The sequence below is a fragment of the Nothobranchius furzeri genome, chromosome 15, assembly GCF_043380555.1.
Source record: "Nothobranchius furzeri strain GRZ-AD chromosome 15, NfurGRZ-RIMD1, whole genome shotgun sequence".
NCBI lineage: Eukaryota > Metazoa > Chordata > Actinopteri > Cyprinodontiformes > Nothobranchiidae > Nothobranchius > Nothobranchius furzeri.
Window position 1 is genome coordinate 25,802,552 of NC_091755.1, and position 23,824 is coordinate 25,826,375.

The following is a 23,824-nucleotide window of genomic DNA, read 5'->3' on the forward strand; positions in this document are numbered from 1 at the left end:
CAGAAATCCCAGCCAGCCGACTGCATTAGGGACGCTCCTCTGCCCTGCGGCTCCACTCTGGGAAAGGCAGGAGACACGGACAGCCGTGGCTTCTGCACGACTGTCTGCTTTCTGCTGCCACATGGTCGCACTGCAGACGCAGATACTTCCCAGTGAGTGAGTGAGTAGGAGACATTAGTGTACAGGCAGACACATAAACGGCACCAAGATGAGATCAATTAGACTGAGGGGAAGGTCGTTAGGCCCCTGTATGCAGTGGTCAGAGAGCAATGCTTGTTTGCTGTGTTGTGTCAGCTGTCAGTGTGCATGTTTGCCTTTCCACGCCGCCGAGGTAGAGTCAGGTTTTGTTTCCAGTTTCACAAACTTGGTGTCCTGTTTGAGTCCCTTGTTTCAGGTGCATGGTGGTGACTAATCATGGCCGGCCTTGTGCATGTATTGTCATTGATTTTGTCTCGGCTCCTAGCTTCCCCCAATTACCTCCTTTTCCAGGCTGCCAGTCCCTTTGCTGTCAGGGGGGAGGCTGGAGACGAGGGCCTCAGTGAGCAGTTTGTTTACACTGCTAATTGCTCCTGTTGTTTCCTTTCATTAGCCCAGCCTGAGCTATTGGGCTGTGGCACACATCTAAGTGCTCTTAGCCTTCTGGTCCCCTTGCTAATAGTAAATATTGGCATTGTATACAGTAACTCCTAACATATGGCACAAGACTGGAAATGATGCACTCTGCTGGTGTTTTATACGAAGTCCCACAGAGTAGAGTTCAGCTTTATTTGTGTCTGACTCACAGTGTAGATTAACTGCTTCAGCAGTCAGAGTTGGTTTGTTTAAGGCTGCACCCTGTCCCGCATAAAAAATATACTGTTTATCTGAACATGAGTAAATTAGACTCCAACTAGCGTGTGTTTGTGTTGCATCTCTAGCTGTGGTGTGTGTGTGTGTGTTGGGTGGGGTTCTGTGTATTTTTGCTTCTTCATGTTTGCTTAGCCTCTGTGAACTATGAATCAAAAGGTTGCATGCTGGAGTCAGCTCCTCTGTCTGCAGTGGCCCCCTCCACGTACACAGACACACACACACACATGCATTCACACAAGCTCACAGCATCTCTGCACACACTACCGTGGCTCTGTAATGACTGCCATCCCTCTCTGTGCCACATTATTAATTAGCTCAATGATCCTTGCCAGTGGGACCTGCACTGCAGATTAGAGCCCTCAGCACCAGCACCCCTAACTGCTGCTGGTCCAGGAGAGGTGAGGAGACACCAGGAGTGGAGACTCATGTGCACTTGTATGTTTATTTCAGGTAAATAGTGTATTTGTGTTTTGTTGTACATAAAAATCTGCAGGTATACCAGTTTATTTGCATGCACAGGGGCTCTTGCAAGTCTTGTTTTAATGTTGTTGTGCGTGTGTGGGGACAAGGTGGATGAATGCTGTCACCTAGGAGGAAGATGAAGGGTGGATGGAACCTGAACAAGCAACATGTGCTTTGGCTCCTCTGTGCATTACAACCTCCAGCAACACCACCTTCAGCTGCTTCGGGTCCCAGTGCAACACATCCAGATGCCTCTGTCCTGAGCCGCCACACAAGCTACTCCACTCCTTTGAGCAATTGTATAATTGCTGGGGTGTTTTTTTTTTTCATGCAGTCCCCAAAAATCCAAATCTTCATCAGGGGCTTGGTCACTGTAGCACAGAAGTACACATTAATATTTTTGTCAGGGCAGAAAAGAGAGAAAGAGGAGAGGGAGGACAAAAACAGATGATAAAAAAAGAAAAGGGCCTCTCCAGATGCTGCACAATTGCACAGAGCAAATGAACATAAATGTCACTGTCAAGCTGAAATGAAGAAAAAATGCGTCACGGCAGCAAACTGTGCTTGAGCTGGAGGACAGCAGGACATGTTTTGCATATGAAGAGGTGAATGCCCAAGGAGAAAGAAGGAGGCTCGGAACCTGTAACAAATGAGTGCCCGCTGTCACACACACTCACACCTCCCGTTCAAAAGACAGAACTCAATCAGAGCAGCAGACGTTCTGTAGGACAGAGTTTTGAGTCTTTTTCTGGGACCACCATTGACGCCGCGGTCCCTGCAGTACACGTGTTTACTGCCGCTCACAGCCTCCAACGCGGTAACAAATGCTCAATGTGCTTTTGACTGAGCTGTAAAGTAAACGAGAAGCTTGTGTGAGAATAGAAATGCTGGGCATGCAGTCGCTCCAAGGTGACAGTGAGGTGTGTTGTGATTATTGACTGTGTGACCTCGCCGTGACCCCAGCTGTGAGCGAGTAAAGGGCAGGGAGTTAGTGTGTGCCGCACCGCCTGTCATGCCCGTCAATAAACTGATGAATGGAGCTGGCGGTTATTAAAGCAGAATTAGAGCGGGGAGGAGGGAGGGGAGAGGGAGGCAGTGCGATAAATGATGGCGCAAATGGTTGTGCAGTGGAAACCGTGGAGCCGGATGGCACAGCATCAGTGTCATCAGTCTTTATTACCCTCCAGGGAACAGAGGGGTAGAGACAGTGAGCGGTCAGCGCCACGCACCCCTCAACCCCCCAGCTGCCACCAGCACCTCCCTGGCAGATACACGTCGTCAGGCCTACAGCTTACCTGCACCACAACATCTCTGACACATGTGCAGATATCACTGGAGACACGTGCATGTGTGCTCAGACGTGTTTCACGTTCCCCGTCAGGCTCTCTCCAGGCTTCTCTGCTTTGCCCATTATCCCCTCACTCTCCCCCTGTTTTCCCTCCTCCATTTTCTGTCTCACTGAGGGAGCAGAGGAGCCCCACCACAATCAATCACTGTGAAGGTGTAGTACACACACTCAGGGTACGGTGCAGAGAAGCTGGTTTCAGAGGCGAATGTGGAAAAGCTGAGGGTGTGCTGGGTTCACCACACAGTCAAAGAGTGGGCACGCTGGCTGCCGGGGTGAGTCAGGGATGGATGGGTGAGTCTGTGCCATTGCTGAAGCCCTCGTGAGACACTGACGCTTGCCAGAGAGCCTTGTGTGCATACAGATGTGAGCGTGCCATTGATATTCTCCCCCTGTGCTGCTGCTGCTGCTCCGCTCGGCTTCTTTTTTCCTAATTAGAGGTTTATTTATTGATACCCCAGTTAATGTCTCCCCTAATTTTGCAATAGGTCTGTCTCCATTACCCAGGAGATACATTTGCCACTGTGTTCAGAACTTTGCTTCCACCAGATTTTTGGACACTTCCAAGCTCACATTCCTCAAAAATCTGGCCCCACCTCATTAGGAGGCCGACCATCTCCCACAAGCACCTGGCAGAAATCTCACATTACAAATGCAAGAAAGTGACGAGGTGAGTAGCTGAATCTTTTAAATATGAACATGAGATAAACTAGAAGATTAAATCTTTGCATTTAGTTCAAATTCAGCCTGTTTAGCTTCTGGAAGATTCAATCCAAGTCTGAAAGTCTTAAAATAAACTTAAGATAAAAGTAAACTTAAAATAAAAGTCATTTTAAGCAAGCAGCTGTCCGGACCTTTGAAAAATCTACAGACAGTAAACACTTATTACTTCTTGAGCCTATAAATACTCCACATCACATATCCTGTTCTGCTGTTGCAAACAATTGTTGCGCTAATCGCTGCAGCAAATGTTGACAAATGAGGTCCAGCATGAGCAGCAGATGACAAGGATGCTTTTGCAGACACTCTGACTTTAATGTATTTAAGTGCAGACTACATTTTTATCAAATAAGTTTATTGTATTACTTTACACAGAGTGAAGCAAGCTCATCTGTAATAATCCCATCTCTTTGCATTCTGCTGATAAATAGCTGTAAGTCTCGAGCATATTAAAGGAGGAGCTTCACCAAAGGGATAGCATCTTTACAGAAACTAGTACAAGTAAGGATGGATAAGCTGTCAGTATTATGTTTACATGCACATGTGTTGTAGTAATGTTTTAATAACATAAAAATGTTAGTGTGTGCTCTTTTCTCCTTGATCAACTTCTTGGAAACTAACGGTGTCATGTGATCATCCAGATTAGTCAAAAATACGTTAAATAAAGAAGTCAAAGCAGGGTACATGGACTAAATCTGCATTATAAACAGTTTGGATCCATTTGAAAGACCCAAGACTGGAGCACCAATGACATTTTGTTGCTGCCAAAACTCTGCATAATGAACATTTTTGGCATTTTTGTTTGTGGTGTGAGCGGATGTACGTCCGGATGATGGGTAAAAGTTCATTTCCTGGTTTTTCTAGTAAAACAATTAAAATCGTCATCCCATTGAAGTGTTGCAGAAGTTGTGTTTTATGTCAGTGCGCCAGCACTAGCCTACCGGTATGTGGAGCCTATGTGAGTGTGTGTGTGTGTGTGTGTGTGTGTGTATGTTGCAGTTGAAGAAAAGAAACAATGCAAAAAATTTTATAAAACGTGCACGATCTGTAACTTACCAGAATGCAAATGCTCTGGAAAGTGATGTTTTGTTGCCTTACAGCTCCAGTCCAAGTTAGCCAACAAGACTTTATGTTAGATTCTTGGTCTCCGTGGTGATGCATCCAAGCAGGAAAAGGGTGAAAAGTTATCTTTGTTACGTTCGTACTGCGTTTGTTTTCTGATTTTGTTTTATTTAGTTCTTTGTTGTACACAATGTTGTAATGATAATAGAGGGTAAATTGGGTTACATAAATTGCTTGAAAAGCTATTTATATTATTACCACTACTTGTGACCAATAAGTGGTGATACTCTATTTAACTAGAATGTCACCTGCTTGGTCTTGTTGTTTTAGTCAGAAGATTCTAAGATTCTTTTATTCATTAAGGAATCGTACACACTTTGCTTTGATTCAAGAAACAGTCAGGTTTATAAACAAAGTAAGAATTTATTTTACAAACACTTATGACTTGACAAATTGTTTAAACTATTATTTACTGTGAGTGGATGTGAACTAAAGGATAGTCTGGAACCTATGTGTGAATATGTTGTATTCAGAATCTTCGTTCTCAGAGCTGAGTTCTGGATATAAAAGAATTTGGTTTGCGTTAAGCTATAAGTTGTCATTATCAAAACCACATGCAGACGCTATCTTTCTGTGCTCTACCTCACCCGTTTGGAGACGCCGTTTGGATCTGAGATGTCCAGGAGCCGACGACCACACTGCACCTTGTTCGTAGAGAAACCTCAGTGTGACCAAATAAGTCCTCAGATGTCTTTGGGTCACAACGATAGATGAAACCAAGCATCTTAAAAATAACTCTGAAGGAGTTTTGAGTCAGCTTTGTTCTGCAAGAAAACTATCTTGTTGTTCTCAGCTTCGCAGATCAGAAAGAGGTTTAAGGTTTTGACAACGTGTCAAAATCCTTGGTTAAAGAGGTCTGCTAAAGATGGCCAGTCTAAAGCTTTTTATCGAACTGGAGAGGAACCAGAGTGGAATGGTTTTACATATTGATGTTATCATTGAATAGCCAACCAGAAGTTGGCACATTGAGGATGTTACCAAGCATCTCAGAACGCACCCTTGTGATGGAGACTCTGAATCTGGGCAGAAGGTTAACTTATGTGTCATGCATTAACTTAAATTTACTTGTGAGTGCAAATGTTATGACCTCGTCAAGTAAACATACTAATCATATGTCATTAAACACAAATTGATGAAACATTTCATTATTTATAATTAGCAATAACAAAAGTTCATTCAATGATTATTTTTAATTATAAAATTCTTCTTTTCTTCTTCATCTGGGAATAAAGGAGTTTATGGACTTTGGAGGAGAAAATTGTTATTGTTTATTTCTTTATTATCTCTGCAGTCCAGCTGGTGTGAGGAAGTAGGCTCTGATTAAAGGGGCTACATGCAGACTTCAAGACTCCTTTGAGGGGAAAAGATACTGTAGGATGCAATAGCCAGGGTAAGTTGACCTGGCTGTGCATTTGACCTGTGGGATCTCAAAATCAGGCCATTTAGTGATGTTACAGTGTGATGAGGGTTTGTTTTTACCTTTGCCGACATGATTCGACATCACTGCCGTCTTCGTCAGGGTAACAGCCGGATGTTGGTGGATCATTCAGTTTGAGGAAATTTGAGTCAAACCATTCCTGCACATCTTTAAGGCAGTCTAACAAGTCCTAAGAGAGAGTCACTGTTAGCTGGAATGGATACATGAATCTGCAGGTCATCCGCATATGTGTGAAACTGTATCTCAAAATTTCTGAAAACCGACCCTAGTGGCAGCATATATAAAGAGAAGAGTAACGGGCCCAGAACTGAACCCTGGGGCACCCCAAAATCCGTAGATGCCACAGATGACAAATACTTACCCAGGTGGACAGAGAATGTTCTCCCAGAGAGATACGACTGGAACCATTAAGAGGGACAGCCTTAATCCCAACCCATTACTCAAGGCTGAGACAAAATGATCTCATGGTCCACAGTGTCAAACGCTGCTGAAAAATCCAGCAGGATCAGCACAGCAGTCACCACAGTCAATAGTCTGCAGCAAATCATTTAAGACCCAAACCTAAGCAGTCTCTGTACTGTGGTGGAGTCTAAAACCCAACTGGAAATGTTCCTGGATCTTATAATTTTCAAGATTGGCCTGTAGCTGCCCATAGACAACCTTTTAACTACCGTAGACAAAAAAGGCAGCTTCGAAAATAGACGATAGTTATTCATATCCTGCTGATTTAGACTGTCTCTCAAGAAGCAGCTGGACCACAGCATGTTTATGCAACACATTAACGTGTTGGTTTATAAGCAGCCGGGAAAATTCCAGAGACCAAAGCTCCACAATATGAGGGCCAGTGACATTATGTTCTATAATTGTGGTGGGTGATTGTTTACACTTCCAGTTGTCCAACGCATTATTAAAAACTGGTCTGATGAGTCCAGATGGACCCTGTTCCAGGGTGATGGGTGCATCAGGGTAAGAAGAGAGGCAGATGAAGTGATGCACCCATTACGCCTAGTGCCTGCTCAACAAACCTGTGGTGGCAGTGCTATGATCTGGGGTTGCTGCAGTTGGTCAGGTCCAGGTTCAGCAACAGGATGTGCTCCAAGAATGAGGTCAGCTGACTACCTGAATATCCTGAATGACCAGGTTATTCCATCCATGGATTGTTTTTCTTCCTTAATGGCACTGTCAGGATTCGTCAAACTAGTCTGGATGTTCTAATGCAAAAATTGAAATTGGGCCTGGGTGTTGCACTGTTGGAGGAGGTCTGGCACAAGATTTTAATCCTTGATTTGCACGAGACATAGTGTCATCCAATTCAAAGTGGTGTACCGTTTCCATTGGTCCAATCGTCTAAAATTAAACCAAACTTATACCTGACGTGTGAATGCTGCAGATCACCCACTACTCTTCTTCACGTGTTCTGGACGTGCCTGAAGCTAAAGAGGTATTGGTGTTTTATTTTCCATGCGCTCTCCAGGATCTTTTGAATCATTGTGCACCCTAACCCCTTGACCACCTTGTTTGGTGTAGTTGTGGTGGACACCTCTTTGAACCAGTGCCAACTGCACAGGATCACTTTTTGTTGTTTGCTGGCTAGGAGACTCGTTTATTCCAGGTGGAAAGGCTCTCACCCACCAACATTTAGCCATTGGGTTGTGAGAGAAAAATATAAATACTTTGAGGGGCTCTTGTAATATCAATCAGTTTTTAATAATGTATCGTTGTTGTTTATATGGTTTTTAGATGTTGTTTCTATTTAAATTTGTTTGGGATTATTTTTTTATTTTATTTCTCTTCTGAAGTTGTATTTGTCATTTGATTTTGTGTCACTTTGTCACCTATTTTATGTTTATTTTCTTTTATTTAGTTTGCTCCAGGTTTGCGTGGTGGGTGGTGGGGAGAGGCTTTATTTTATGCGTTTTGTTGTTCGTTTTGTTTAAAAGAGAAAAAAATGAAAATTGTTCATTGTTATAATTGATGGTGAAGGTTAATCAAGACTGTTAAAAATTGGAATACTTAAAATAAACATTGACGAGAAATATTAATGAAAAAATACACGTTTTTCAACAGGATTCACAGAATTTAATAATAAACAAGTAGACACTGAGGCTTTAAAGGACATTTATATATTTGAAAACTTGAACAAAATGTGAAAAATTACAAGTATTTGGTCTGATTAGACATTGAGTCCTATTTGACAGAAATGTGTTCAAACACCTAACAAGCAAACTTCCGACATCCTCCCACAGAGATTGTCAGTAAGAGCTGATGATGTCATCACTCTTAGTTTGAACCTTTCAGTGTTGCTGCCTGTCTCTTCTAGCTGTTCTCAAAGCCCAGGTGCTTCTCCAGCGACTAACCCATGGATCACAATCAGCCCCCTCATTCAACCCAGGAACATCCCTGTCAGTCTCCTCTGTCTCTTAGGGCTCACACTGATCCCATCACGCTGAATGCAGCTGCCCGTGGTGCCGCGCTGGAATTGGATGGGCTGCGATTACCACTGCATGTAGTCGATAGCAACCCCTGCAAAGACAATGAAAGTTTAACCCTTGTTTTTAATTTTGTGGTGGCAGCGTGCAGAGCTTTTGCATATGTAACAAGATACAAAAACAGATCACAGCAGATCACTCGCTCTTTATCTGGTGCCCTTCAAATGGGGAGGATGAGCTTTTGTGCAGCAGACGTCGACGCCAATAGGTTAACTAATGATGACATTAGCGTGTGTGTTGGTGTGTGAATGATTATGCTCGTGTGCGTCTGTGTGCTATCATTTGTGTGTCTATGTGTGCATGTGTCTTTCACAGGTGATCAGTCAAGGCTATCCACTCAGCCTTTTCTCTTACAGCCCCGTCATTACAGCCCACTATCTCGTCTAAACACCTGCAGCCCCGCAGCCCACCTTCAGCTCCTGGGCCCACACGTTGCTCTTTTTGTCCCAGTGTGAAAAGAGCCTGCCCATCACATCAATCTACTGCAATGTTTATATTTATGTACAGGAGAGAGGCTAAAAAGGGCCCCTCTTACTGTGGGCTTTATTGACTAAGCATTAAGCGGACATTATCAGGCCATAGCCAAGTTATTTATGAGGCGGTGATAAAGGCTGCAGGACTGAGTTATGTGAGAACCAGGGGCAGGATGAAAGCTGCTCATACACAAGCACTGATATCCGACACTTGCCCCTCTCAGTCTTGGTGGCAAATGTGCCAAACAGAGCTGAAACCCTCAGGAATTTATGTGCAGCAAATTTATGCTCTCCATAGGTCAAACCAGGGGCTGTTTATCTGAGTTTCATTGTCATTGGCCTCGTGGTGCCGAGCCACAGGTACTGAAATTTTCATATTTGCTGCAGGCATGCAGCCAAAATGGGGAGGGAAGGGGGGCTGCAGTAATCTGCTGACCTTCTGAACTATGTTTTGAATTTTCATAGCAACACAGAGGTCTGCTTTCATGACATGGCATAAATTATGCATGACAGCTCGTACTCCCTTTGATGCTGTAAGTCAAACACTTGTGTGTTTTAGTGTAACGCAGCGACCGCGCACACGAGGTCTGTGGCCGTGTTTGACTTTTTCTGGGAGCCTTCTGTTTTATTAATCACGTGTTTTTATTTTTGCAGAGCGGCCTGAGGCTCTTTGGTGTGCGGCGTGTCATTTGTTTTGCTGCCATGTGCATGCATTTTTGTGTGAGCTGCACAAATCTTACCCACACTCTGCCACCTAAATTCCTGACATGTATCCTCACCTTTGTATACTGTACGTTGCTCTGTCTTAGCCAGTCAAAGCCATCTTCTCCTCAATAAACCAGGTCAACAAACAAAAAGCAATTATGTTGGGCAGCTGCCGCCTGGGAGCGGGTAATTACAGTGTGGTGTGGACAGCTTCATTCTAAACAGGTACTAAAAGCATCATTAATCATCCTTCCTCTGACGCCTCACCCTGGTCATGTGACACAGGCTACTGATGAGCTGGGGAGGGGGGGGGGGGGGGGGGTCTGCCTTAGGGAGGAGGGGAAGCGAGATCTGATTGGCCGCTTCCAGAAGTCCTCTTAGAGGTCAGCCAGTCAGCGGAGATGACCTGCCAATGACCTTGTATCACTTGACCCCTGATGGTCCAGGGGTTACCCTCTCATATCAGTTGGAGAGTGAGCAGAGAGGCAAAGGGGAAGACGAATGACACAAGGAGAGGGGAGAGGAGGAGAACGATGGCTCAATGGTAGAGGGTTTGAGAGGAGAAGAGATGGGAGGGGTGAAGATGAAAAATAAAACTGCAGGTTTGATGGAGCACCTGGTCTTTGCATAAAAAGGCTGATGGGAAAAGTGATTTTATAACAACACAGCCAGTGTAGATGGTTGCTCTTTTCCAACACACCTCCTTTCTTTCATTTATTTCTCCCTTTGCTCATTTGTACTGTTTATTTAGAGAAGTCAGGGTCCATTTGTCCTCAGTTTGGCTGAAAGACTGATAATATCTGGGTCAATCATTAGTTTCTTCTCTTGCTGCTGAAGAGTTGTGAGTGACAAAAGAAAGTAATACAGGGACAGTAGTAGCTCAGGAGGTAGAGCTGGTTGTCCAGTAAGTGGAAGGTTGCAGGTTTGATCCTGGCTTTGTCCAGAGAGTGCTGCTGCGGTGTCCTTGGGCAAGACACTTAACCTACCTTGCCTGCTGTGGTCAGAGGGACCAGTGGTGCCAGTGTTTAGCAGGCCTCTGTCAGCGTGCCCCTGGGCAGCTGTGGCCACAATGTTGCTCATCCCCACCAATGAGTGAATGACTGATTTTGTTGTGAAGCGCCTTGGGGGGTTGTAGAACCCTAAGAAGGTGCAATACAAATACAGACCATTTAACATAATACTCCATTAGAGAGATTTTTACTTCAACTGTGAATGATGAAGCCAAGATGGCGCCTCGTGCAGACTCGATTGATAAGAGTTCATGAACTGAGTTACCTCACTGAGCCCAGACTGTCATGGATGGCTGACTGACAGATCAAACAAAAAAAGACACAGCCCCTGCATTCTCACTGGTACCCGTCTCCTCTGCAACCTCCTCCAGCTCACCTCCTCAGCTCCACCCCTTTCAGCTTAGCTCTCTCTCTCCTCTCTCTCCGTCTGTGAATCTGTCACTATAGCAACCTCACCCCAGGGACAGAGGAGAAAGGGGTTGGCTTTTTTCAGACAAATTAGCATTGCAGGGCTCATTTATGACGGTTTGTTTAGGCATCATAATACAATGATTAGAGGTCAAAACGTGTGTTCCTACACACATGTTGAAAATAAAACTGTATGTGTATGTTTTCTGTCTATTTACATAAGTCTGTGTGCAGCAGCAAAAGGGCTAAAGCTGCACTGCAAACACTCTGGAAGAGCGAAAATTACAATTATTCCACATGGTGCACATGGAAGATGGCACAGGCATCATGGTAGGGAAGGCGCCATTAAGTTGGCTCCATGATTAAAGTAGTTTTGTTTTATAGCTGATGTCTCAAATGCAATGTCAGCACATTCGAGAAGAGTTCATTGCATTGTTCCTCCTTTTGTTTCTCAAAATAATGCTTGTCTGCAAGATTCCAAAGGTCAATCCAAGCTGCAAAACTCCAAGCTAGAGGTCACGTAGACACAAATGTGTGGCAGATCCACCTGAAGCTCCATAATGTCCCTGTGTGTGTAACAAACATGATGCTCTGCTATAACATTCCAACACACCACAGCTGAAGCTTCAGGAAATTAATATTTAAAAAAATAAATCCCCCAATGCAAGACATTTACAACCTTGACACAGTTTCACCTCTGTGTGCACCCTCCCTCTCACTCGTTTCCCCTCTCCTCCCATCCTCATGATACCTTCCTCTGACTCAGTGGCCCCACCCCGCCTCACAAATCCACCCCATCACACACTCACAGACACACACCCTTGAGGGAAAATTTCCCAATGCAGCCAGGAGTGCTGAGTGCTGCTGTTTGCTGTGTACACAGAAATTCGCTGAGGCTGTAAGCTGTCCCCAAACATCTGCTCCCTGGAGTGTAGCAGGAGAGGAGGCAAACACTGGACTGGTGTGCATGCTGTTGAGCGCAGCTCTGCCAGAATGTGTTATGCATGGGCTTTGTGTGTGAGCATGTGTGTGTGTGAACAATTATTCAAATAGGTGCTTTGTATCCTTTTGAGGGCTTTATTAGTAGCACCTTGGAAACAAAACACATATTTGTGTAATTGTACACAAGGCATTCACTCTCACAGACAGGTGCACTCCATTTAAACTTTTCTTGATGAACAAATTGTTTGGTAGTCAAATATGTGCAATAGACCGATCAGAAAGACTAATAGTGCATGAAAGTCCTTGCAAATGAAGAAAAACAGTAAAATCAGACAAGCAGAAAAACAAAAAAGGAGGAGAGCATTCAAATGATCTATGGTTGTAACAGCAACTGAGCTATCTGTAAGTGTTTCACATTAAGTTAGAAACGACTTCAAGTGATCAATTGATTTTTCTCCTGCGAGCTCTGGTGAGGATATTACATGCATATTATGCATTAAGTTAATTTTAGGTCAACCCGACATTAATTAAAATGAGCTGAGGAACTTATATGTGTTCATTTAAAATGTAATAGAAGATATTCCGCGTGGCGCATACGTTGGCTCATTGCTCATGCCACCATGCAGCACTTCTCTGGAGAATTAGACCAGCTGCCCACATCAGCTCACTTATATCAGGATACAGGAAGAAACGGGGGCTGTCAATAGGCTCGTTCATCACACGTCAATACATCACCAGCTTCACTTTGATGCAGTTGCGTCTTCGGGAAAGTTTTATCAGAACAAGACGAAGCAAGAGGCTTATTTCTCATAAGTAATGGTAATCATTTAATTATTCATGTGCTTTTTGTTGATTAAAAAGAATGTGCTGGATAAATAGTTTTCTGGAGGGGATTTTATCATGCTGAAAGTTTCTGGCTTCTTAAAAAAAGCTAAAAGTAACTTTTAATTTCAGCTATTTTTAACTTTTTGTTTATGTGCATTGTGTGTGTGTGTGTGTGTGTGTGTGTGTGTGTGTGTGTGTGTGTGTGTGTGTGTGTGTGTGTGTCTGACAGCCGTCCGTCTTACACTTAAATGCTTTCGAACTAAATGTCAGATCTTAAATAAACAATGAAGTTTTGCTCTCCTCCATTGAATCCCAAATGCTGAAGTGGCCACAGAGTGAAATTAAAGGGATAGTTCACCTAAAAAATAAATCCTCTCCTTGTCCTCCTCCTCTTCCTCTTACCTCAGCCTTATAAATCACGATAACTTCATACTCTCATGTATGTTCTCGCCTAGGCGTGTACTGACCATCCTCCATGTGTGCATCATAAGAGCCCCGTGGCAAAGAAACATCTACCCCAGATGATGAAGAGGTTTCTAATAAGGTCACTCCAACATCCTCCTGAGCAGGAAAGGAGGAACTAATTCTATAATTACAAGCATTAGAGTAATATTAGCTTAGCGTCACTGTCGTCGTTGATGCTTCTGTGACCTTCAGGATGGAAAAGATGGACATTTTAACCAGTTTTGTTAAACATTCCACTTAGTCCTGTTTTGTTTAGAGAAGTCAGTCTTAATGGTGTGTGTTTTTCTTACATGCAAACTTGGTAGAAATTGAGTGGAACGCTCAAGTCCTTGCATGGTTTTTCAATCAATTACTGAAATAAACAAATAGCTTATCTTCCTGTCTGCTCCTCTTCAGGTCAGGACTTTTGTTTTGTTCTAACGATATAAAAAATGTAAGAACTGTTGTGCTTTTTCCAAAACTATATGAGGAAAAGAGAGTTTTTAATGAAGAGTTGCAAACGTTGTGATCTGTGACTCGTGCAATTGTATTGTATCTTTTCGTTGAATTTAAAAAATAGTTTAAAACCTTCTTATGCGTCCAGTTTGTGAGTGAATTTGTGTTTTTTGCTTTTAAAACAACCATAACAACAAAAAAATAAAAGTGTTTAGCCCAGACAAAAATAAAAAACAACAACCTTTATCTGAACTGGTCTGGAAAATATGAAAAATTATCATTTGGCCTGGTCGTTCTGCTATTCAGCTGGATGAAATATTGCAGAGCAGACACAGAAAGCAACATAGCAGAACAAAAGAGCTGAGAGAAAAAAAGAAAAAGAATGAAAGAAAAATCTCAGACTTGGTGGTCAGCTGAATTAATGGAGCATCTTTCTCTGTGGAGCCACTGACCGGGTCACTGTTGTCCCGAGGCAAGACAAGGGTCAGGAGGTGAGAGTTGAACTCTGGTGTAGCTGCATATATTAGCTTGGCCTTGTCCACTCTCAAGCCCTGCAGAGGCAAGGCTGTCCATTAACTCATTTATTTAAATTAAAACACCTAAAAAGTTAAAAAATTACATTATTCATTCTATTTTAATCGATCTTTGTTTATTTCTAATTAACTTTGATGGGTCTGTTGTGGGTTATTTAGAATTTAGGGGAAATAATATTTAATTGAAAGAAGATAATTTAAAAAAGAGATCCAGAAATGCATCCTTGAAGAGAATTCCTGTGGATGAAGGATCATGTCTTAAGATTTTAAAATACATCAAATGCATTTTTGTTTAAGAACCGTTTATATAATTTAGGAGAATTGCTGCTGCTGGTCCAAGCAGTGAATCTGATCTGACAATTTTTTATTGTCTGTTCAGTCTCATGGATATTCGGGCCGAATTATCTTTTTTATATAATTTTCTGATGAGGTAATAAAAACAGAAGAACAACTCCGGATCGTGGCGTTTCTGCATCTCATTAACATGCAGATGCGTGCAAGTGCCTCAAATAGACAGATCGATCATCTGATGCTCGTGATCAATGAATATTCCCTTCAGTTGTGACGTTTTAGTTCTTTGGTGAATCTTTGGATAATTAAAAGTAACAAACTATAAAAACAGCTAATAGAAAGCAAAAGAAGTCAAAGTAACTGATTTGTTTTTCCAGATAAGTAACTGCAGGTGCATCTGAAAAAGCCAGAAAAACACTATTTAATTTTGTTTTAGCAGATGTATATGATATTTAATAATCTTCCTGAAAGGACATAGTCACATTTTAAGTCAAAAACAAAATAAATATCAAACGTTGATCTTCAATAAATATTTGCGTGATTTAAATGAGATAATTGTCTATTCAGCTCCAGATATGGATCGTCCAAAATAACCAAATAACCTTCCAAAGGTTTTTATGCTCAATTGAATATGTTTGTATCTTCGTTTAATTTGTGTAGACTGCAGCGCGACGCAATGGCATGGATTTTAATATTCAAATCCGTTTGAAGCCAAGCAGAATGACAGATCGTCTGCGCCATGGCGCATCTCGGGAGTAGCATCCATCGTGGTAAACAAATAAAGTAATGCCTGATTGAGACCGATGCAAACGCGAATCCAAACGTTTGCAGATCTCAGTCGGACGCTGGCTGCAGTTCACGGTAGCCCAGTCCGGCGGAGGGGTGGGTGTCCGGGGTAGGGAGCACAGCAGCGGCCCGCTGGTCCGGCAGCAGCCCGGCCCTTTGCTGCTGCTTCTTCTGCTTCATGCGTCTGTTCTGAAACCAAACCTTCACCTGCGTCTCGCTGAGCCGGAGCGCGTCGGCGACCTCCACGCGTCTGGCCCGAGTTAGATACTTGTTGAAGTGGAACTCTTTTTCCAGCTCGGTCAGCTGCTTGGTGTTGTAGCTGGTTCTGGGGGTCCCGTTCACGGCCTGGTGGCCATCCGAGGAGACGGACCGGCTTCCAGCGAGTTCCGAGTCCAGAATACTGAACTCAGAGGTCATCATGTGCATGCTGGCTGGGAAGAGAGGGCAAGAATACAATCATCAGCAATCTGGAGACCTTTAACTCCTTAATGTCCACACATAATCGCAGTAAATTAATTAAAAATTGTGTTTTTATTCATGGTGGGTATATGGGTTATGACAATTAAAGTGATAATGGGTACATAATAATAAAGCAATAACAATTTCTGGTATTTTTTTCTTCAAACAATTGAAGTTTTATTTTATTTTTAGTTCGTTTATATTCAGGAAAAGTTTGGAGCATTTTTTTTATTAAAATAGGTACTAAAATGTTTTGCTGGCATTGAAATTGATAAAAATAACTAGAAACATGTCTAAAATCAACCTGATACAACTATCTGGAACAATAAAAATAACAAAGTTAAAATAAACAATAAATCAGGAAAAAAATGTTGGTTTTAAATATTGCTGTAAGTTCTCAAAAAGCAAACATGACCACATCTAAGTGCCCTGCAAGTTGACCACACCCAATGAAATAAATCTAACTTTTAATTGATGCATGTTTCCGAGCACTCTACATGCCTCAGATCAAACTGATTTGTAGGAGCTGGCTCAGAGCCAGTTAGATATCACTCTTGAGCCATATTTCTGTCTGTTGAACCATGAAATATTTTAGAAAAGCTGTGAAAACGAGCCTGTGGGCACGTCTGAAAATCATACTAGAGTTGTTCAACAAATTGATCAGGAGCTGGTTATTATCATGCAAACAGAACACCTGTGCAACCCAGAGCATCACAGCTAAATGATTAAAAAAAACTATTAAACTTTGAGATTGTTTGCAACACTTTATGCTAATGCCATTAAAGAGAAAAAGTGTTTCACAGTCCAGGAAATGTTTGGCTTTCACAACAACTTTTTAGCATTAACAGTCCATTAACTGTGTTTATCTGAATCATTTGTTATTTGCCTTTGGGTCTTTTTTTCGTACCAATGACAGTTTAACAGTTTACAAATCCTCTCAAATGCTGCATAATGACAAATGTTGCCCGTTTTTGTCCTCTGAGGTTTCTGGGTTACACATTAAAGTATCATCTATGCTACTTATGTGCAGTGAATGACAGGGACTACAGCTATATCTTGATTTTTCATCGCTGACATTGTGGCTTTGCCTCTGAGAAAATGTGCTGCTGCTTCTGCATAATGGAGACAGGTGTGGAGCTATTCCTCCCACCACAATTCACAGAAAGGGAAGGTTAACAGGCCTCCAGCCACCGAGAAGCGAGGAAAGGTCAGTTATAGGATAGATGTCAACATCTGCCTTTTAAAACATATTAATATGAGCCTGAGTGTTACTGAGAATGAGGAAACCAAAGCATATGAGCTGCTTGTAATTAAGAGCCTCGCTTCCGGAGGTGCAAATCACATGCACATTCTGATTAATGGTTGCAAAGATAATAGAATTGATGCCAGCCAGCAGGCATAAAAGAATCAAACTAAATATTTGAGGAATGACTTGCATGCCTAAAAATAGCCAGCCTACAAGAAGACTGGAAAGAGCCTTCCGAGCTAAAGAAGGGGAAAAAGAGAAGGGATAGATCAATACACATTGCCTCAGTCATCTGGGCATCCAGCCCACAGTAATTCAGGTGCTGTCAAAGCATAATTGAAGAATGACGCACAGGGAGTATATACACTGAGCCGGGAGATCAGGTTACAGCAGGTCTGCTGAGGCCTTTCAACATGGAGGGAGGCATTGCTTTGTGCCAGAACCTATACAACCAGGAGAGGAAAGCACACTTTCACTAATGATTCTTTTACAAGTTACACTGCAGCCTAATGAGTTACTCCTACAGATGATCTCCTTCAGAGAGCAGCAGAGAGAGGTTAGACAGAAATGCAAAACAACGCTGTGTCTTTTCCTGGGAGTGGGCGGGTGGATTCGGGTCAGATGAGCAGCAAATGAGTCTGATGGATAAAGTGACTTTTAGACCAAACAAAGGTGTGGTTGCAACATTCTTTCACTTTGGCAGCATCAGAGCTCACCCATTCATCATGCATTTTAACAAACAACTCAGTGTTTGTGCATATACAACCATACAAGCATAAAAGGTTTGCATTAAATTAAAAATTTAGCTAATTGTGGGTTTTAAATTGCAACAGTTTCCATAATGTTTTTGCAAATTTCAAGAAAGTTGCCTCATAGTGGCTGTCTTGTTTTGTGGCTCTATTGATCAAGAGAAGGATCAATTAAAGATTGATAGGTGTTTTTTCCCACTTATTGGTTTTTTTAAAGCTTGGGATGTGTATTCTTCTGTGGGCTCTCTGCCCAGAACTCATCAGTCAGTGAAATGATGATCTGTGACAGCAATTATGTTAAAAAGGTGGACACATGTAAAGGTGCTTCAAACTGAAATCAATACACAAGGGCCTTTCATTACAAACAGACAACTAATCAATACCGGGGGAGCAGTGCAGCTTACCAGAGTGAGTTTTACTCAACTTCCTGTGAGCCTGGACTGGCATGGTCTGTTGCATTATTCAGATTCTGCTGGTTAGCAGGAACTAAAGGTAAATAATTGATTCCCCCCCCCCCCCCCCCCTCCTGGGTTGAGGGCCTCCCCCTCCCTCTCTGAAACAGTAGGAGTGGGTGGAGCAAAAAGCTTCAATTACATAACCGCTAAGGAAATAGTAACTGACTTGCAATGTGCATATTCAAATCAAGTGAACAGTTACTGCAGCAGCTTTGTTTTTATTTTTTCTTTAGTATTTATTGCGTTTGTTTCTTTCAGGGAGAATGAGGCATGAAACCGCTCAGCTTATTTTCATCATTTTCAAACTTCCTGTTTCATGAAAGAACTTTAAACTTCAGCAGGTTTGCATGAAACTTACATAAGCTCTAAACTTTTGCTACATCTTAAAGAAAAATAAGTCAACTTTACTCTTTGTGATCTCATACAAAAACTTACCCGCCCGGTTCTGACTCCTTTTCACTCTCATCCACTCAAAAGTTTTCCTTCTGTCCTCCTCTGCGTCTACCTCCCAGTCCGAAACGGCAGAACTTCCCAAGGCACCGTGAATTTTGCAGCCGCTATTTAAAACAGGAGCAGTTTCCTTCACGAGTGGCCCAAAACAGCAGTTTTGCTGTATCTCGTTTGGATCCGCGCGTCCTGGACAGCCGTGCGCCCGGGTGCACCGCCATGGGACGCGGGACGAGGCCGGTGAGCAGAAGCCCCCGAGAGTCTCACACTGCGGTGGATGAGGAAGAGGAGGAGGACTGCCCGAAAGGGTGCACGGAGTCAAACACGGAGGAAAAAAATCAGCAGCTTCTTCACCTTGTAGCTGTTCCTGTTGCCGACTGCAGAGTTCAGGATGAGTGCCACCTCCCAGGTCCAGGTTTATGACCTCTTTTGCTCGGCAGGACTCAGTGAGCTGAGGGTTGGTCTCCCTTTCGGCCGTTAACTCATGATAGGAAGTCATTATCACCTTTCCCCTGCATAATCATTGGACGGGAGAGCAGTTCATGCCCGGCCTCTCATGAGCTCAGCCACGCATGGTCAGGCGGCTGGACGACATTCCTCAGAGGAGTAGCGGCTGTCCCCTGATTGATGGAGATGACGTGCCCTCCTGGTCTCGGCCAATAGCTGGACATCTCTGTCATCAGGGAGGACAACAATGATCAAATCGACCCACTAAACAAATGCACTCATCCGAAGAGAGCTAATGGCTATCGCCGGGCCTCTCACCTGCCCAGACAGGTAGGCCGTGACGTCATCGACGTGTAGGCTTGCAGAAACTTTCTTGAGAGATTGTTTTTCAAGATAAAAATAAAAAAGTTTCTTTATTTTATTCTTTTCAGGGTTGTAAATTAGCATAATACAGACCAACGTGGATGTTGTTAATGGATTATGCTAATGTTCCGAAGCTTCTTGAAAAACCCGCAGAGGGCTCAGGTCATGTGAAAGGCACACTTAATGGGTTCAAAGGTCGAGTCAGCTGGCCTGTAGAAGTTCAGTGGCAGCGGAGTTGAATTTAGCTCAAAGGAAATAAATAAAATGAAACTTTTTGAAAAGACTATATATATATATATATATATATATATATATATATATATATATATATATATATATATATATATATATATAAACATAATGCTTGATTATTAGGATTCTTAAATGCGGTGAACTATTCAGACTGTGCACGTGCTGCTCTAGATCAGCACCATGCAGCGTTTTAACATCCAAAGGTAAACTGAAAATATGAAGAAGCTCCAAGGAGCAGCAAGAGTCTGACCTACATTCAAATGGCTGGAAGAAAAATAATTACAACCTAAACCTCTAAAATACTAATATATTTTAAGGCAGCATTTTAAAAAAAATAGTATAAATTTAAAGCAGCACCGTTATTTTAAATTTTTTAAAAACAAAATCAGATTTTTAAGAATATAAGATGTATTTAACCTTGTATGTCTGTTTCAGTCTTATGGGAATTTAAAAAGAAAAAAAATCAACAATTACAATCACAACTTATTCTGATGCTCTATCGATAATGATTGTTTTTTTTTCATCTCTTTTCAACAATGTTTGAACATTTCATATAAATTTGTAATTTCAAAAGTGATGCTTTTATTAACCTATTAATAGTATAATAATAATAATAATAATAATAATAATAATAATAATAATAATAATAATAATAATAATAATAAGTCCTACTTTTAATCATCTTGTTCCTTCCTTCAAGATTGGACAATCGCCCAAATCTAAGGTGACCAAACATCGCTTTATTTCAATCATATTTTATAATATTTTAAAGTCTTTTAAGTTTGTAGTAATTACAAAATTATTCAGCATAATGAACAACTCCTAACTGCATTGGTACAACACAGAAATATGGTCCCAGCTGTGGGAGTTAATGGGATTCTACAGGCAGCGATGTGCTGAATGACTGAATGCAATATATCCCTTCTCCATGCATTTGCATGGTGCACGGATCCATCTTCATGTCAGCTCGGAGGTTACTCAGGGTTCACGCGCTAGCTTGTTTCTCTCCTCCACACTCAATAAATAAATCTCTGCAGCTTTCTGTTTACCGCCTGAATATAAATTTGTTTGCAGTCGATCGAAGACCTGTGCGGAGGTATTAGAAATTGTATTTCTGTAATGGCTTTCAGCAGAGTGAGGAGGGGGAAGAGGAGGCTGCAGAAAGAAGGGGGAATAAAAAACAGGTGTTAGCAATCCCGTTTTTATTTTTTCTACTTGCAAATGAATAAAAAAATGCAGTAGCCTGATTTAACCCTTTAGTGAGCAAAGGGATTTTTCAACAGATGTTTTGTTGAAGGTACTTGCTCATAAGATATTACTGTCCCTTAAATTTTAGTCCCCAAATAATAATAATAAGAATAAGAATAAGAATAATAACAACAACAACAATAATAATAATAATAATAATAATAATAATAATAATAATGATGATGATGATGATGATGATGTTTTATTTTATCAAAAGGCCTGTTTGTGCACTTGCTTGGATGTTTGAAAGATGTTTTTAAAAGTACATAAATTAAGTTAAACATATCTTTTTTTTGTCTAAAATAAATAAAAAAATTTAATTGGACAAATTCTAGTTTACATATAAAAATTGTAAATTTCTAAGTATGTTAATTTAAAATGCTTTATAGATTAAACAAACATATGAACATCACTGATGACGTAGATTCCCTAAATGAAAATTTCATTGTTTGTCTACAAAAACAATTAAATAAACTGGAGACTCTCTGAACCAATCTAATATCAGTACCATGAAACTTCTTGTTTGGACTCCCAGAGTCATCTCTCATGTGGATTGTGGTGTTTTTGGTTGCTCTGACAGCAAGTAGAGGGTAAACACGGCAGCTCTGGGTGGCTGTGTCAGGATGCTGCAGGAGGGACCAAATATTGACAGATGCTAATTTGTTTTGCCTCCATGCTCTGATGTGTGTCAATAGGAAGTCAAGGTCCTGGGATCAGCATAGATTGCCTCTCCAGCTTGATTTGACCCTTCATTCTGTTGTTGACACAAGACCCCCCCACCCCCCACCCCCATTCTGGTCAGGCCTTGTCCAACCTCGATGTGTGACCCTCACAAGCTTCAGCATGACCACTGATGACAGACACCTGCCAGACAGGTAACTGCTGCTGATGTCGTTCCAAAGAGGGGAGGATGACAGCGGATAATGCAGGTTTATGGAGCGAAGGCTCATCAGACATTGTGATGGAGCTGTAATAAAGCAGAGGGACAAAGAGGCACAGTGAAATGAAGAGATAGGGTCAGAGAAGACAGGAGAGAAGCACATTGACTGATTGAAGGGTGTGATTGATGGGCCATGTCAGCTTTTTTTCAAATATTGACATTTTCTTTGACAAATTGATGTAAAACAAAAGGTTGAGCTTGGTGCAGCCCACACATGCGATCCACGGAGAAAATGAAAGAAACAAACAGATTAATCCACTCACAGCATGAACATTCTAATAATTGTCTTTGACTCATTGTCGAATGATATGAAATCTGTTTCAGAGCATGAGCCGTCGTCACAAATCCAATCTGCAAATGGCCAGGGACATTACAGACAACAGCAGAGTACACAGGCTCAACAGGGTGAAAAGGAAGCAGTACCTTCTGCTAACAATAGCCTGTATGTGTTTGTAGTTCTGCACAGCTTCAGCGAGCTGAGAGGCTTGCAGTCTGCAGAATCCCAAACATCATGACAACAAGCCATCAGTCATCTTCCCCCCAAGCTGCTGTGCACACTTGTGTGTTTCCGGAGTTCTTACTGTGGGAAATGAGCAGGGTTAAACATGAAACAGGAGGAAATGTTCATCACTGCAGCTCACTTTGTAATATCCCCCCCATACAGCTTGGTTTTAGCTGCAGGGAAAGAGAAGTTGCTTTTTAATATTATTTTTCTTGCTTAAACATCCCCTGCTTGTTCACAATGCAGATCAGCAGTCTACTGTGCATACTAATCACGGCTGATGACAAATAGCTGATAGGAAAAAATGACACCGAAATAATAAATCACCAAACCTAAACTGAGGTTTAAAAGAGATCCTCTTAAGATAAAAAAAAAATCAAGTTGCATTTACCGCACCAAACATTAGCTGACTACAATTTTGGAAGCTGCAAGTTTTTCCTGCAACACACAGTGTGATGCATATTTAAATTGAGATATATTGTTTCATGAACTTCACAGTTTCATCATAATTTCATCTAAAATTAACAAGTCCTTTTGCAAACTACTGTTAACACTAATATCGAAATTAAAGTTAATACTCTGCAGCTCAGCTTCTGTTTAATGGAAAAAACTTAGCCAAAGAACAAATTATCTCTAGAATTTCAGTTAAGATTATAAATGCATAAAAAATTGGTGTTTATGCAGCACCTACTGTTTAAGTTTGTAATATCCCCGTCGTTCATAAATAACAATAATAACATCATTTACAAAACCCATCAAATGTTTATTTCCACAAATATTATTTTTCTTTATCCAAACCCAATATGTAAAACAGGTTTAAGCCTTAACTCGTCCAAGATGAAGAGGGCGCAACATTTGTGGGACTAGAAAGCTGAATTATTACACCTTAAAAGACACAAATTTCACATTTTGCATTTTAAATAATATTTTCTGTGTGAGCAAACGTGTTCTAAAACGCCAGTTTATTAGACACAAAGAGAGAACTAATGTAGCCTAATCTAACAGAGCAATAAATCCTTCCTTAATAAAGCTTATACATTCACTTACTCTGAAACTGTTCCAGAAAGATGTTGGATCAGCTTTTATTTTGAAAGCTATCACTTGTGCAGCTCTTAATAGTATTATTCTGAAAGGTTTTTGAATAGAAGCTTTGATATGAAAGGACAATAAATGAACACTTAAGGCCTAAAAGAATACATCATGAAGAAGGGTTGTTTTATTAGATTATGTTGCTGTAATCTCAACCAACTGGTTTACTTAATGCATCTGAGTGCATGCAGCATATTACCTCAGTTTACAATAAAACGTGGAGAACAGAAGCCCACGGAGTAAATCCTCAGCAGAGATTCTGGCAATCTAAAAAAAACAGTTAATATTACTGTAATTTTTTATGATTTTGATCAATTAATTTACCCAGC

General features: G+C 41.5%; 1 protein-coding gene across 1 annotated transcript; it reads right to left on the reverse strand.

Annotated features, from left to right (window-relative positions):
• Positions 1-7,923: 7,923 nt before the first annotated feature.
• On the reverse strand, positions 7,924-19,153 carry hoxc1a (homeobox C1a). The gene is made up of 2 exons (XM_015967928.3): positions 18,643-19,153; positions 7,924-15,729 (listed from the first exon to the last, which is right to left on the reverse strand). The coding sequence occupies exons 1-2, from the start codon at positions 19,151-19,153 to the stop codon at positions 15,347-15,349; spliced, it is 894 nt and encodes a 297-aa protein (XP_015823414.3). The 3' UTR covers positions 7,924-15,346.
• Positions 19,154-23,824: the final 4,671 nt, after the last annotated feature.

Coding starts and splice junctions, on each gene's coding strand:
- hoxc1a (XM_015967928.3), bottom strand. CDS start 19,153: ATGACTTCCTATCATGAGTTAACGGCCGAAAGGGAGACCAACCCTCAG. Junction 15,730..18,642: donor AAGGAGTCAGAACCGGGCGG/GTAAGTTTTTGT, acceptor CTCTCTTCCCAG/CCAGCATGCACATGATGACC.